Raw genomic sequence first — 16,119 nt, forward strand, 5'->3', positions numbered from 1 at the left:
GTAGTTTTTCATCTTGATAGAATGGCACTTGGAACAAATTCCTCCTTCATGCCTGAAGTAGTTTCTACTTTGCATTGCATAATTCATTCCATCTTTTAGTGTTCTTTCCACAAGAAAGCAAAAGTGAAATATTGTTAGATACTTTTACTATTCTAAGACAGATTCAGTGTTACCCAATGACCTCATGTAAGAAATCTAGAAAGTTTATTCCCTCCTCCCCTTCTCCCTCACATCTGCCAAACCAGTTGTTCTAGTAAGTGCTTTTGTCTGTGATTTGAGGCTTCTTCAGACTGATGTAATAGAATGCAATACAAAGTTAGTGTGAAATGTGGTTCATATCATATGAAAAATAAAACAAACCATCATATAATAAAATCACAAGACAAATCACAAATAAACAATGTTGCCAACAAACATTTGTCAGTTCTTAGGAGGCTTCTTCTTTAACAAAGTTTTAAAGTTAGTATTTTCATTTAATCAAGAGTGTATTGATGTATCAAGCATCACCAGACAATGAAAGTTTCTTAGATCAAGCTCATCTTCAATCATACCTCCTCTCATATCAAGCTTAACTTATTCTAAAACATAAAATAAAAATATTTTTAATGTACATACATTTTAATGAATGTTTTATAACATTTGTTCTTTTCATTCTTAACTTCTTTGTAATAGTTGTGCTCATATAGTATTCTCTGAAGACACATTTTTGTTTTTCCAACATAAAAGACTTCACAAGATAAACAACCTGGTATATAAATTAAGCATCTTGACTGACAGTTAAAATAACCTGGCAGTAAATAAGAATCACAGTAAGCTTCTAACAACTCCCACTGTTGGGAGATAAGCATGGATTGAGCTGCATGAGAGTGTATGCTTCCACTTGCCCACTGTTCCAGCTACAGTGCATAGGTACTGTTTTAATGGGTTATGCTTCCCAGAGTCCTTATTTGCAAGTATTGGAATCTTGAGGACTTACCCCAGGTGAAGCTCTTACAGCTTGACTCCAACATCACCTTCCCCCTTGGATAAACAGGCTAGCATTGGCAGTGTGATTCTTTCCCAGCCTAATCTTGTATTTGTTTGTTTCACCTTCACACAGAATAAACTAGGACTTGCACAAAAAAACAAAACAGACTTTACTTATGTGACTGCTGCAGTGTATTGCATCGCTTTTTTATTATTATTTATTTATTTTTTATTTTAATTATTATTATTATTATTATTATTATTAAGAAGGATGTGGTAAAAGTATGTCATCAGATGTCATTCTTCTGGATCAGCAGCTGCTTCAGCTTCCTTCTTCAAAAGTACTTGTACCTAAGAAGTACGTGAACCTGTGATTTGGACTGCTGTTCACATTTTCACACAACACTTCACAGGACTTTTCATCTTGATTGCGCAGTTCTAAAGGAGTATTGATTTACAAAAGGCAGTCTTGAGGTGTATGTTCTCATTTCTCTCTAGGGTGATGTACAGTGAAATGGAAAAGTATTTCCCCCTTTCTGATTTCTTATTTTTGTGCATGTTTGTCACACTTAAATGTTTCAGATTATCAAACATATACATTTTAGACGAAGATAACCCAAGTAAACACAAAATGCAGTTTTTAAGTGATGATTTTATTTATTAAGGGAAAAAAAAAATCCAAACCTACATGGCCCTATGTGAAAAAGTAATTGCCCCCTAAACCTAATAACTGGTTGTGCCACCCTTAGCAGCAACAACTGCAGTCAAGTGTTTGCGATAACTGGCAATGAGTCTTTCACATTGTTGTTGAGGAATTTTGGCCCACTCTTCTTTGCAGAATTGTTTTAATTCAGCCATATTGGAGGGTTTCCGAGCATGAACCGCCTTTTTAAAGTCATGCCACAGCATCTCAATTGGATTCAAGTCCAGACTTTGACTAGGCCACTCCAAAACCTTAATTTTGTTTTTTTTTAAGCCATTCAGAAGTGGACATGCTGGTGTGTTTTGGATCATTGTCTTGCTGCAGAACCCAAGTGCGCTTTAGCTTGAGGTCACGAACTGATGGCCAGACATTCTCCTTCAGGATTTTTGGTAGAGAGCAGAATTCATTGTTCCATCAATCACGCTAAGTCGTCCAGGTCCAGAAGCAGCAAAGCAGCCCCAAACTACCACCATCATGTTTGACTGTTGGCATGATGTTCTTTTTCTGAAATTGTGTTACTTTTATGCCAGATGTAACGGGACGCACAGCTCTCAAAAAGTTCAACTTTTGTTTCGTCAGTACATAGAATATTTTCCCAAAAGTCTTGGGGATCATCAAGATTTTTTTTTGGCAAAAGTGAGACGACCCTTTATGTTTTTTTTGGTCAGCAGTGTTTTTTGCCTTGGAACTCTGCCATGCATGCCATTTTTTCCCAGTCTCTTTCTTGTGGTTGAGTCATGAACACTGACCGTAACTGAGGCAAGTGAGGCCGCAGTTCTCTAAATGTTGTTCTGGGTTCTTTTGTGACCTCTTAGATGAGTTGTCGCTGCGCTCCTGGGGTAATTTTTGTAGGCCGGCCACTCCTGGGAAGATTCACCACTGTTCCAGTTTTCTCCATTTGTGGATAATGGTTCTCACCATGGTTTGTTGGAGTCCCAAAGCTTTAGAAATGGCTTTGTAACCTTTTCCAGACTGGTAGATGTCAATTACTTTGTTTCTCATGTCTTTCGTAATTTCTTTAAATCGCGGCATGTCTTCCTGTTTGGGATCTTTTGGCCTACTTCACTTTGTCTGACAGGTTCTATTTAAGTAATCTCTTAATTCAACAGGACTGGCAGTAATCAAGCCTGGGTATGGCTAGTGAAATTGAACTCCGCTTTCCCAAAAATGTGATTAACCACAGTTACTTCATGATTTAACAAGAGGGGCAATTATTTTTTCACATTGGACCATGTAGGCTTGGATATTTTTTTCCTTAATACATAAAATCATCACTTAAAAACTGCATTTTGTTTTTACTTGTGTTATCTTTGTCTAATAGTTAAATTTGTTTGATGATCTGAAACATTTAAGTGTGACAAACATGCAAAGAAATAAGAAATCAGGAAGGGGCAAATACTTTTTCATTGCACTGTAATTCATGGAATTCTGTCTGTTAGTTATAGTCCCTGTAAGAGTTTTCCCTAAAGAAGGACGGTTGTGCGACACACTCACTAGAGCAGTAGACCTTACTTCAGTGGAGGGTCAAAATGTCCATTTCATAACATTTGATACTTATCAGTGAAGCTGCATTAGTTCTGGACAGTTTTGGAAAAGTCGTACGACCCCCAGAAAGGCCAGCACTTGTCTCACTCCATTAATATCTGGTATTGCTTTATGTCCCATATAAGCAGCTTTAACATGTGTTTAGATTGCTTCTCACTGCTTTCAAATTGTCAGTCACTTGGCTATGCTTCTGCACCATTGATGCAGTAGAAGTCATTGAGCCTTATCCATAGCCGTTTACCGTTACCTCGCCATAGTTTCCCTAGTGTTATAAAATACTACCTTGGGTCTCCCCTGAAAAGAGGCTGCTAGCTTAGTGGGACAAACCCAGTCAAAAAAAAGGATAAATAAATTAAATATATTTTTCACAGTTTTAGAAAAACACTCTCAATAAAATCAGGAATACATAGGACTTTCACATCTCTGTATCTTTCGGTAGAATGTACATGTAGTAGATAAACTGCCCCAAAAGATTTCTACCTTTAGTGTTTATTTTATTTTGTTTAAAGAAGAGAGACAAAAGTGATGAATAAGAATACTTTGAACGCTAAAAAACTTAAAAGTCTGTAGAGTTAGAAATTAAAACTGTGCATCTCTGTTTAACAGGAAATAAATCACATAAGTTAGAATAGTTGTTAGTACCTCTTAATACAGGAATCAGGTCAGATGAAAAGCTTATGGTGTCAGACTGTGTTTAAAAGTTGACAAATGGAGCATAAGGAGGTGCTGACTGGAAAAAGGTTCTGCTGATGCCATACCTTCAGTGGCTACCACTTTGGGAGTTTATAACATGTTTTTAATTTACCAAAAAAGGTTTGCTGATGCCATTAATTAAATCAAAATCTGTGGAGACAGAGGCTGCAGTACTAGAACCACGGACAGTAATTCTGCATGTTTAGGAACCTTCTACTTCAAGGCAGAACGTGGATTGTCAAATCACTAAACACCATTTTCCTTCATCAGTGATGACTGAACAGGCATTGGACATACCACAGCCAGCAGCTTCACCAGAGAAGACAATGGTTACTCCACAAGAGTGTGATTGTAGTATTTTCATCTGAGTTTACTTTTCAATAATGCAGACCACAGAATCAGAAGCAATGGCCTGGTTGCAGGTTTCCATGGTACATATGCAGTTCTGTAGGTTTCCAGAAGAATCTGTTTAGTTAACTCCTTTGCCATGACTGGATTTAGCCCAACAGGAGACAAAATAAAAATTATTAACTTTTCTAACTTTTCTTTTAGAAGAAAAAATGTTTATCAGTCAGATACATCTCTCTATTGGACCATACTTCTACCAGGATATGTCTTCTCATTCCTTAGGTTCCTCTCCTGAGCATGTGTCTTAAAAAGTGAATTTATAGGTTCATTGGTGTGTACTAGGCTAATGGCCCTGGAGCCTTTACAAGCTTAGCCCATAGGATAACCCTGGCATCATGCCACCCGACCTTAGTTCCTAGTGCCTCTGTCGAGTAGAGCCACTGGAGTGATCCCAGGGGTGAATTTTCTATTTCCCATCCACTTGCCAAGATCTCTCTTGAAGAGGGCCAATGAGGCACTCTGCTTGACATGTATGGGAAGTCAGTTCCGTAGCATGGGCAGTCTCTGGGTTATGAACCTGTCCCTCCAGCATGTTCTGTTGATTGTTGGTAATGAGTTTGAGGTCTCTGGAGCGTGTGGTGTGGAGGGATTGGGATTTCTTTGGATGTAGCATTTCTAACAGATCTGGGTCAGACATGGCTTTGTCAGTCAAGCAGAGATCGCCTCTAAGTAGGCGATATGAGACAGGGAATAGTTGGAGTTTTTTGAGTCTGTCCATATATGACAAGTGTTTGAGGCCTAGGATCCTCTTTGTGAGGTACTTTTGTGGCCGCTCCAGTTGTTGCAGGTGTCTAGTGAAGTACATGCCAAATGGGGCATTATACTTGATTATTGGCCTAATGAGGGAAGAGTAGAGGGAGACAATGACCTCTTTCTTCCTGGATGCAAAACCCTTAGTAATGAGATGTGCCACATAGAAGGACTTTCTGACCACAGTGGCAACTTGGTGGTCAAAAGAAAGATTGCTGTCAACCTGTGTTCCTAGATTTCTTATAACGCCTTTTGTGTTCAGTGGACTACCATCAATGTGGTAATTCAAGGGAACCGGGTTTTTCCCAAGGGTGATGAGGCCATGGTTCTGACACCAGTCGTTGGTGTCATTGAGGCCTATCTGTAAGATGTCAACATCACTTGGGAAGTTAATAATAGCTCCCAACTTTCAATCATCTGCAAACTTTGTCAGCCAGTGTCCCTTCGTGTTGGCCTGGACTTCAGAGAAGTACATACCAAACAGGAGAGGACCCAGGACCGAACCCTGTGGGCTCCACTCGTGACTAGTCGGCAATCTGACTTGGAGTCAGCTACTTTCACACTGTGGGTTTGGTGAGCCAGTTTGCAACCCACCTAGTGATATAGGGGTTGATGCCTAGCTTAGTGAGTTTTTCTGATTCCTGAGTGAGGAATGGTATCAAAGGCCTTGGCCAGATCAAAGTAGGCTCTATGAACCACCTGCCTTCATCCACAGCTCTGGTGACTGACTCAAAGAAGTCAACCAAGTTGAGCAGGGATGATCTACCCTTCACAAAACCAAACTGTGTAGGATCCAGAGTTTTGAGCTTCCCTATAGCCTTGTTTATTAGGTCCATGGTGATGCGTTCCATAGCTGTGCATATCAGACTCCTCAGGTTAATTTGAAGATAATTCCTGGGGTCTGTAGTCACTCTTCCTTTGTGGAGAGGGATGACTGTAGCAGTGCACCATTCGATAGGGATAAAGCCTGAGGTGAGCTGTAATTGAAAAGGGCACACATGTGTGGTGCCATTTCACTTTGTAGTTCATGTAGAAAACAGCCAGGGATATTGTCAGATCCCATAGAAGCTGTATTCTTGGCCTTGGACAGTGCTGTTTTAACCTGTGCAGCAGTAATACTGGATGCCTGGCAATCTACTGGTATTGTGATTGGTCCTTTGTGGGGGGGGGGGAGTTGGCACTGAATCTGTTGGCCAGTATATTGGCAATATCTGTTGGCTCTGTATAGGAGTTACCATTGTGCAGTAGCTCAGAGCAAACCTGGGTATTGCCGTGAAGATTCTTTACATAACTATAGGCCTTGTGGTTGTCTTTACTATCTGCTGCAATTCTGTTTTCATAGCTAGCTTTAGAGGATGTGATGAGGGATCTCAGCCTTTTGTTGAGGCTGATAAGGGAGTTTTTCCAGTCTTGGGACTTCGCCTTATTCCCCATCAGTTTCCTCCTTCTGTTGTAGAGTTTCGTTATGGCAGGGGACCACCAGATTGGCTTCCTTTTTTTGAGGAGAGTGTCTTGGTTATATTGGGTATGGTGAGATCCATGCATTTGTGTACGTGTTCGTATAGTACATTGGTGTATGATTTGGTGGTCATGCAACTATTCTCCATTTGCATGGGTGCTGTGAAGTTAGCCACCTCTGTTTTTAGGAGTCCAAAGTTAGCTTTGTAGAAGTTTTTCATGGTGTTTACCTTTGTGGTTGGGGGGTTTCCAAGGTGATTAGTTTATGGTCAGATCTAACCAGGGAGGAGTTAACTATTGGTGTAGAGCAACAGTTGCCCATGTTAATAATGACCAAGTCAAGGATGTTACTACCTCTAGTGGGGGTAAGAACAAGCTGGTCCAGAGCATTGGAGTTAATGAATTCCAGAAAGCATTGGCAAGTGTATTAGTACATGAGTAGTTTTCCCAGTTAATGGAGGGGTAGTTGAAGTCGCCCAGTATGAGACTGTTGGGGTGGACCCTAACATTCTCCAGGGTACTTAGGAATGTGGAGTGTGAGTCTTGGGACATGGTTGGGGACCTGTAGCAGGCTACGACCTGAATCGCTGTCTTACACAGTGCTAGCTGCACATGAAGTATCTCAGATGCGTTATGTTGGGCTACCAGTCTCGAGGTGTGTGCATCCTTTATGAGTATAGAAACACCACTGCCTTTGGAGCTTTGGTCTAAGTTATGGGGCCGAAAGGTGTAGAATGAGTTATAACCTGGTAGTGCAGAGGTGCTTTCTGCTGCCTTGAACCAGTTCTCTGTTGCAGCACAAATGTTGATGTTCTCCATTTTAAGTAGTGCTTCGAACGAGTGCATTTTGAGATTTGGACTTCTAGCGTTGAGCAGCATGACTCTCAGATTGCATTTGTTTGTAGCTGTTACATTGGTAATTTGGTCTTTGGAACACCGCTTAAAAAAGGCACTATAAGGGTGGCAAGAGCCTTGGCCAGTATCCAGAAGCCCAGGGGTGACAGATGCAGGCCATATCTGGCAAAGCATTGAGATCTGTCAATCATGTCATCCCAGGCAGACAGATACTGGATCCTCTTAGAATGACACCAGAAACTTAGACAATTGTTGAAATCAATCATTTTCTGCTTGTACTGTGGTATAATTCTGGGTGATGGTAGGATGCTGCTCAGGGCTAGGGTCATACCTGCCTGGGCTACATAATCCAAGAGCTCCTCCATGTCTCTTTTCATGTAGTCCAGGGAGGTACATCTCAGGCCATTCACACACGCATGTACAATGACAGAGTCATATTTCTACATGTTGTTGAGGGACCTGAGTGCGTGCATTATGTGGTGGATCCTGGCACCTGACAGGCAGCTGACTGTTACTTTCTCCTTATTCAACCTAGTGCATGGGACATTAGTGTGCCTAACTATCAAGTCATCTATGACTAGTGTGTTGGGCATGCTGTTTTGCCTTAGGGGCTTTGGTTGAGTGGCACACTGTTTAGGAGAGTTGTGTCTCGTCATTAGTGTTGTGTTGTGGTGGTCAGGTGCATTTCTGCCTTGGAGGTCTCTGCTGTTTGTGTAGATTTTTATTGAGAGCCTCCATGAAGGTGGGTGTGTAGTTTGTGTTTTTATGTGAAGACAGTGCTGGTGTATATTCTGGAGGGCTATATGTTCCATGTGATGCAATGTGTGCCTAAAAACAAATTGAATCTGACCAGTATAATTAAAGGTAAATTTTTGATCTGATGTTGTTAATATTCGTTCATTCCTTACTGATGGGTTATTGGTTCCGTCCTCGGAACCGAGCCGGCCAATATCAAGCTCGCGTCAGCCAAAAACTCTCAAGCCAAGGTCCTACCCAGAATGCTCTGCTCCCTGTTAGCTCAGATTTCATTTGCCACATTGCTGTACAGCCGTGTCAAGCCACTCTCTCAGCTAAGTGTCTAACTTTTTGACAGTTTATATAGTGTTATTACTCTAAATTTTTCTCAAAAGTTTATTCTAATATTTTCCTACCCTGTCGCACACTTTAGTCTCTCTCCCTTTAGTCTTTTCTCTTTATTACCCTCTTTTCTTACCTTGTGGTAATTCTCCATTACCATCATTGGTAATCCTTCTTTTTCTCTTTTTACCCTTTTCTTGGGTAGCTGTTATTCTTCCTTTTGCTACTTGCTTCTTCTCCACACCAGTTATATCGGATAAGAAAAGTACCGTTGATTTCAAGCAGTGCAAGGATTGCGGCCGTAAGTTACCGCTTTCCAATGGCCATGACTTATGTGTCTACTGTCTTAATGTCTCCCACTTGACTGTGGATCCTCCATGTGGGATTTGTAAAAATTTCTCTACCAGGACTCTCAACAAGCGGAAGAATAAGTTAATTTTGAAAGGTCTCCTAAAGTCTCCTTTCTCTGAGGCCATTTCTGAGTCGGAGGGCTCACCCCCTTTTGTTAAACCCTGCAAGAGGCATTCTTCCTCTTCTTCATCGAAGTCACTCCCTTCTTCTCCCTCTAGAGATCGTAGGGAGTCGACTCACAAGAAGGTGAAATTGATTACTGCTCCGGTGCTGCTACCTGTGACCCTGTCGCCTCCAGGCTCGGCACTGCCCCAAATGATTCTGACTATAGCCATGTCTCCTTTATCAATACTGGCAGCAGACAACTACAGTTCCAACAGCTCTGCCGCAACCCCTAACGGCACTGTCAATACTGGTTCAGTCCCCTTCGGCATCGTTGGTACAGTCACATTCAGCTCCAAATATGACTCTTCTGTACTCCACAGCGCAAACATTTTTGGCACCAACATGTGCTTCGGTGCAGTCCTTCTTGGCACCTTCCTTATTGCCAGTGCAGACACTTTCCACTAGGGCACCGTACCCTTTGGGGCAGACTTTTGCCTTTACAGTGCAGACACCTTCAACTACTATGGTGCTGGCATCTTTGGCGCAGAATTTTTCCACACCGTTTTCATCGGTGCAGACGCCCTCAGCTCTGAGCTCTGCACCTATTGAATTAGCAAGGATCAATATTCCCCTTCACTGGATCCTTTTGCTAGCAGTCAGTATAGTCCTTTCCTAGAAAGGCCAGAATTGCCATCAGCTTTCTCCATGAGGTCAACCAAGAGTCTTTCTAAACAGGATGTGTTGTGACTTGTTGACCAGTTGCTTGTGGCCAGAGGTCTCTCTCAACCATCGAAGTCCACGTTCCCCCATTCAGGTGAACATATATCTCCTTAGACCCCAACGTATATTCCTCCTTCGAGTTCCACTCAAGTCTCGAAGCCTATTACTCTGACAGCAGCTTCCCTCCCTCCGACTCTAATAGTGGATCTCACTTTGGAACCAGAGTCGTCCTTGTGGCCTTCGGTGCACTGGGCATTGGGCTTTTCTCAGGCCAGTGGCTGTGCCTTTGGGGAAGGGCATTCCTGGCTCCATGCTGATTTTTTCAATGGCACCTTCCAGGGATGCGCTCTCTCTTACGGTTCACGGTCCTCTTGAGAATCCTGGTCTGGGGGCGGGCTCGTCGGGGTGGGGTGTGACCCCGATTCCGAGGTTGTCGTGCTCTGTTCCATGCTCCATCCCTTCTTGGGTGGGCCAGCTTTCCAGGCCATGGAGAGGGGGCTTGCCTCCGCTGGCAAAGCACATTTGTCGGAGTCCTCTCCCCCCTCTGTGCCGCAACTACCACAAGCTTCAACTGCCGGACACCGGGCACAAGAGCTTCAGGTTTCTCCTCCTCAGGAGACCCACTCTTTGCAGTCTTACCCAGAACCTCTCACTGAGGAAGTACCTCCGCAAAGCATCATGTAAAAGAAAGCCTATGGACTCCACTGAGGAGTCATTGACTGAAGATACGGATTTTGATGACAGGGAAGGGTCCCCATGGTCACCCTCTGATGAGGTGTCCTTTGGTGACATCCTCGAGATCCTTTGACAGAGGAGTGACTGGAAGCCCTCTAATCCTTCCTCTGAAAAATCCGTGTTCCTGCAGGCTTTTCGTGCCTGGCTCCCTACCTCTTGGTTCACTCCACCTGCCGATGAGCTCGTCCAGCTCATCGTACAGCGTGCATGGAAGGCTCCTGACACCATGGAAGCAATACCCAAGAGACCAGATAAAATATTATTGTCCCCAGCTGAGCACCCCCAGTGGTCACGAGGTCTTTCAGTAGATGCTATGGTGTTGGCAGCTGCTACTAAGAAGGATTTGGCAAAAGAGAGCCAAATTGTCCATACGCCCAACAGGAAGTCCTGGGCGATTGACAGATTAGGGAAGTGTGTGTTTGCTTCATCGACCTTCGTCGTAAGGTCTTTGAATTATTTGGCACATTTTATCAGGCTTCAGCGAGATCTTATCAACCAGCTCTCTGAAACCTTGGCAGGAGCTGTTTCTGACGAAGTCCGTGATAATGTGGCTTCTCAGATAGCCACCCTAGAGTCCATTTTCAACTCTTCCATGCGTCTTATTTCTCATGCAACGGAAGGGGCAGCTAGAGTGGCAGGCGCAGGTATAGTCGCCAGATGACATGCTTGGATGCGCCTTTGTGACTTTGTGGACTCCTTTAAGGCTTCCTTCATGAATGGCCCCATAGAGGCGGCTTCTTTGTTTGGCCCTAAAGACAAGGGTACACTGGCACAGTGCGAACAAGATGGCAAGACCCTGTCTGTCGTTGGTGTCAGACATTCCACTCCTCAGCGATTCTACTCCAGAAATCAGAGGAGCAGAAAGATCTGACACAAAAAATCACAGGGTTCTTTCCGGGATGCACGTGCTGAGTTCTCACCTAGAGGCAGAGGGGGAAACTCCAATGGAAGGACACCCCTTTCGGTGCAGAGGAGGTACACAAAACTGGGGTTCCAGAGATTCTTTCTCTGGCTAACCCCATCAGTGCTCCTGAAGCGTTGCCCGACTGCTCACCTCTGGAAGCTGTCAGGGGTCGTTTCTCCTTGTACCCTGCTGCCTGGCAAAAGATAACTGACTCTTGGGTACAACGGATTATATTCAAAGGCCATCACACCCCCTTCCATCTTTGCCCAGTCTCGTCGAGTATTACCCAACGTTCCACCCAGTCAAAGGGAAACAGCAGCACAGGAAATCCAAAAGCTGCTACAAAAAGAGTCATCCAAACGGTCCCCCCAGACCAGATAGGATCCGGTTTTTACTCAAGGTTATTTTTAGTGCCAAAAAAGACAGGGGGCTGGAGACCAATTCTGTAGCTCAGTACACTAAACAAATTTGTAAAAACAGAAATTCCAGATGGTCACGGTTCAGTCTATCCTTCCTCTTCTGGAAGAAGGCGATTGGATGTGCTCTGTAGATCTTCAAGATGCGTATTACTACATAAAAATGGACAAACGCTCAAAAAGATACATCCGCTTCTGTATAGGAGCCAGTCACTACCAGTTTCGAGCCCTGCCCTTCGGTCTCTCTACAACCCCAGAGTGTTCACAAAATGCATGGCAGTGGTTATCGCTCACTTGCGACTTCAAGGATTCCAGGCGTTTCCATATCTAGATGACTGGCTGCTCACCGCCCCCACCAAGAGTCTACTGGAAGAAACCCTGCAGTATACTCTCTTAACAGCTCGAAGCATGGGAATCACTACAAACTGGGAGAAATTCAACATAACCCCAACTCGGTCTTTGGAATTTATAAGGGGTACTGTTGGACACGAGAAATTGCACAGGATCCCTTCCAAAACACAGACTTTAGAGAATAAGACAACAAGTTCAACCGCTGCTCTTTCACCACAAATCCCCAGCTTGATCTGTTCTCCAGCTATTGGGGTCAATGGCAGCCTTGATTACCATTGTTCCTCTAGCCAGATTCCACATGAGACTCCTTCAATGGCTACTTCTCACTCAGTGTTACCCTATACAACATCCTTGGTCTTTTCAGATAAGTGTAACTTAGAGATGCAAGCAAGATTTACTCTGGTGGACGTCTCAAAATCCCCAACAGTGGTCTCACCCTTTCAACCCCCATCAACCAATAGCCACGCTGACCCACGGACACCTCCCCTGATGGGGTGGGGGGGCTATGTCTGGGAACCTCGGTCCAAGGCACGTGGTCAGAGACAGAGGCCCTTTTACATATCTGTGTCCTGGAACTGAGGGCAGTGCTTCTAGCATTGCAAGCATTTCACTCCATCCTTCCGTCAGACACTGTTGCGATCCAATCAGACAACATGTCAGTGGTCTGGTACATCAACAAACAAGGGGGCACCAGATCTTACCCGTTATGGCGAGAGGCCTTGAGAATATGGCAATGGGCGATAGCTTACAACCGCTTTCTGATTGCAACACACATTCCCTGGAGCTCCAACGTGATAGCGGACAAATTGAGCAGGTGCATTCTACAGCCTAACAAGTGGTCCCTCAATCCTCTGATAGCGACAAAAATTTTCAACCGCTGGGGCCAGCCTTGCTGCGACCTATTTGCCTCCCCAACCAGCTAAAAGTGCAGCAACTACTTTGCCCTGATCCCCCCTCAGGGACAGTCACCAAGGGACTCTCTAGTCCACGCTTGGCCCTTGGGTCTTCTTTATGCTTATCCTCCTCTCCCTGTCATCTCCCAATTTCTAAAGAAAGCTTGACAGTTGAAGAGCAAAGTGATCCTCATTGCTCCATATTGGCCTCGACAAATCTGGTTTCCCCTTCCTCTGGCCCCCCCCTGCTAGATCAACCGTGGATCCTCAATCCATCCCCAATGTTGATCTCCCATTCGCAGGGTCTGATTCACCCTAATCAAACAACCCTGAAGCTGACAGCTTGGTTTCTCCATTTCCAATGATTACCAGGCATGAAAACCTGTGTTCAGTATTCTTATTGCATCTCATAAATCGTCCACCAGACTAATCTATCTTAACAAATGGAAAATGTTGTCTCTATGGGCAACAAATAAACAGTTAGACCCCTTGTCAGCCCCAGTCTTGGTGGTATTGGATTACTTTATTACATCTTTTCCATTATGGGGTGTCTGCCTGTACTATCCGTGTACATTTAACTGCCATCTCAAATTTTCATATTGGCTTTCAAGATTCTTCACTTATCTCACACAGACTCTGTAAGACTTTCTTGAAAGGGATTATCCACCTAAAACGTCCCTTTAGAGAACCCATACAACCTTGGGATTTGGCTTTGGTTCTGCAAGCTCTAACAGCTCCCCCCTTTGAACCTGCGTTTTCATGTGATGTAAAATATCTCTCTTGGAAAACTTTGTTTTTGATTGCCATCACATCGTCCAGGTGATTGTCAGAACACCAGGCCTTATGCATAAAACCTCCCTATCTTATGTGCCATAAGGATAGGGTATCACTGAGAACTAATTCTACCTTTTTACCAAAAGTGGTTTCAGAACGATCTATCAATCAGTCTATTGACCTTCCAGTGTTCTTTCCTAATCATTCTAACAAGGGAGAGTATTGCCTGCACTCCTTGGATGTTCATAGGCAGTTACAATTTTATCTGGACAGAACAAAATCTACCCGTAAATCAGACCAACTGTTTTTGTACCTAGACAAGGGTCATCCTGTATCAAAAGTTGCATTGGCTTCATGGTTGAGAAATTGTGTAACCTTTATCTACAACAAAAACAATCTCACCTTGCCTCATAGAGTCAAAGCACATTCTACAAGATCTATAGCAACTTCAGCAGCTTTCCATGCTGAGGCTTCCCTCAGTGATATTTGCTCAGCTGCAACTTGGGCCAAACCTCATACATTTATTCTTCATTACAAATTGGACTTGGCCTCCAGAGGTAGAGCTTCTTTGGCACCATGGTGCTTAGGAATGTCCTTCCATGAGGGCCACCCAGGAATACAGGTAGCTGGGGACTCTGTCCTATCAGTAAGGAATGAACGAAGATTAACAACATCAGATAAAGAAGTTAGGTCTTACCTTAACATTCCATCTGTGTTGATCTTCGTTCATTCATTACTTCCCATCCTCCATCCCCCATCCGGAGGTTCTTGGTTGATCTCATGTACTCCTTTCTTGTAAGTCTGTTATGACTGGAGGTAGTCTCTACTTTTAACTTTCAACTTGCAAACTCGATCTGAGGTAACAGGGAGCAGGGCATTCTGGGTAGGACCATGGCTCAAGAGTTTTTGGCTGATGCGAGCTTGATATTGGGCGGTTCGGTTCCGAGGACGGACCCAATAACCCATCAGTAATGAATGAATGAAGATCAACACAGATGGAACATTATGGTAAGACATAACTTCTTTTTTTATGCTTTCTTTGGTTTTTAGGTCCAGGAGCTAAATCACTACCTGGAGGTTGAGAAGTCCTCCAGAACGGACTTGGAGATGTATGTTGCTGTACTGAATACTCAAAAATCTGTACTGCAAGAGGATGCAGAGAAATTGCGCAGAGAACTTCACGAAGGTACTTGAAATGGAAAGTCTAATTATGTTTTCTAAAGATGTGGCACTCATATTGTTTCAGTTCCATTCTTTATCATGCCCTGTTAAATTATACCCATATACTAATATTCCTGAAGAGCACTAAGATGGAGATATTGTTTTCTTTGGTTGCCTTTTAAATCCTGTTTTCCCAACCTGACTGCAACTTACCATCCAGCTTTTCTGCCCAGTTTCCTGTCTGTTCACCACTTTGGCCCCAAATGTGCCTTATCCATTATCAAAAACCTATCCCTTTGCTAGGCACTCAGTCTAATGCCAGGAAGTGAGTTTTTCATGATGGACGAGGGGACAGGGTCTGTGATCCTTCATTCTGCAACAGTTTTTCATGCCCTTTATCAGAGAGGGTGCTTTTCAGTGATATCAGGCAAGCATGGCACATGCTTTTGCTTCTCATCTCTATACATTTCTCAGCACCCCTCCCTGAAACTGCCCTTGCAGAGCCTCTGGTCTCCAGCTTAAGTCATGCACACATAAGGAACGCTACACCCTACCCTTTGTATAGGGAGCGCTTGTAGTGGGTTGACATATTTTCTGTAATCTGCAGTAGATTTTTCTTGACAAAATGCTACCATTTACTGATTATTTTGTTGATTACCAAGGTGTTGTCTGAAACCTTAATTTCTATATTTTCTCCTACGTAAGCAGGGGGTGCTGGTAACTCTCTAGAGTGACAGTCTAGTGGCATACTGCAGACAGTGTTTCTTTTGTTGCAGTCTCTGCAGGTGACCATAAATTGGAAGGCTGTCTGCTACCATTTCAGCGACTGTTTTCATAAGTGCAGAGATGGTCGTTCACCTTTGCCATTCAGTCTTGTCTAAACAGAAGCTTTAGGAAGTCATATTGGTGACAGTCTGGGTGTGAACACAACATAATGTCTGTGCTCAGACTTTTCTTTGACTTCTGAGCTTGATGACCATCACAGTTTTCTGGTAATGTTTCCTTTCCTGAGGATATAAGTGCTACAGTGGATTGTGAGGTCAGTATGCTTTAAAATAATTTCTTCCAGTGTCAGACCCCTGTTGCCAGACCCTGATGTGATGGTGCAGATGTTCTTCGTGTTTCACTGTTGCAGTCATCACATTTGGGTTATCCCTGCCAGGGTAGTCCTTGGCCGGCCCAAATACCAGAGACTTAGTATTTCTGCGTCGGTTGTTGTCGCTTGAGGACTGACATCAGGTTGTCAGTAGTATA

General features: G+C 43.6%; 1 protein-coding gene across 2 annotated transcripts in view; it reads left to right on the forward strand.

The window, feature by feature from the left end:
• The window catches only part of RABEP1 (rabaptin, RAB GTPase binding effector protein 1), a 1,652,179-nt gene that overhangs the window by 832,108 nt on the left and 803,952 nt on the right, over nt 1-16,119 (forward strand). For both annotated transcript variants that reach the window (XM_044082911.1, XM_044082912.1), the window contains exon 6: nt 14,755-14,890. In XM_044082911.1, coding sequence (XP_043938846.1) covers nt 14,755-14,890 — 136 coding nt within the window. The remainder of the gene's footprint in view (nt 1-14,754; nt 14,891-16,119) is intronic.

Source organism: Protopterus annectens, chromosome 9.part0 (genome assembly GCF_019279795.1).
Source record: "Protopterus annectens isolate FY-2018-M chromosome 9.part0, PAN1.0, whole genome shotgun sequence".
Lineage (NCBI taxonomy): Eukaryota > Metazoa > Chordata > Ceratodontiformes > Protopteridae > Protopterus > Protopterus annectens.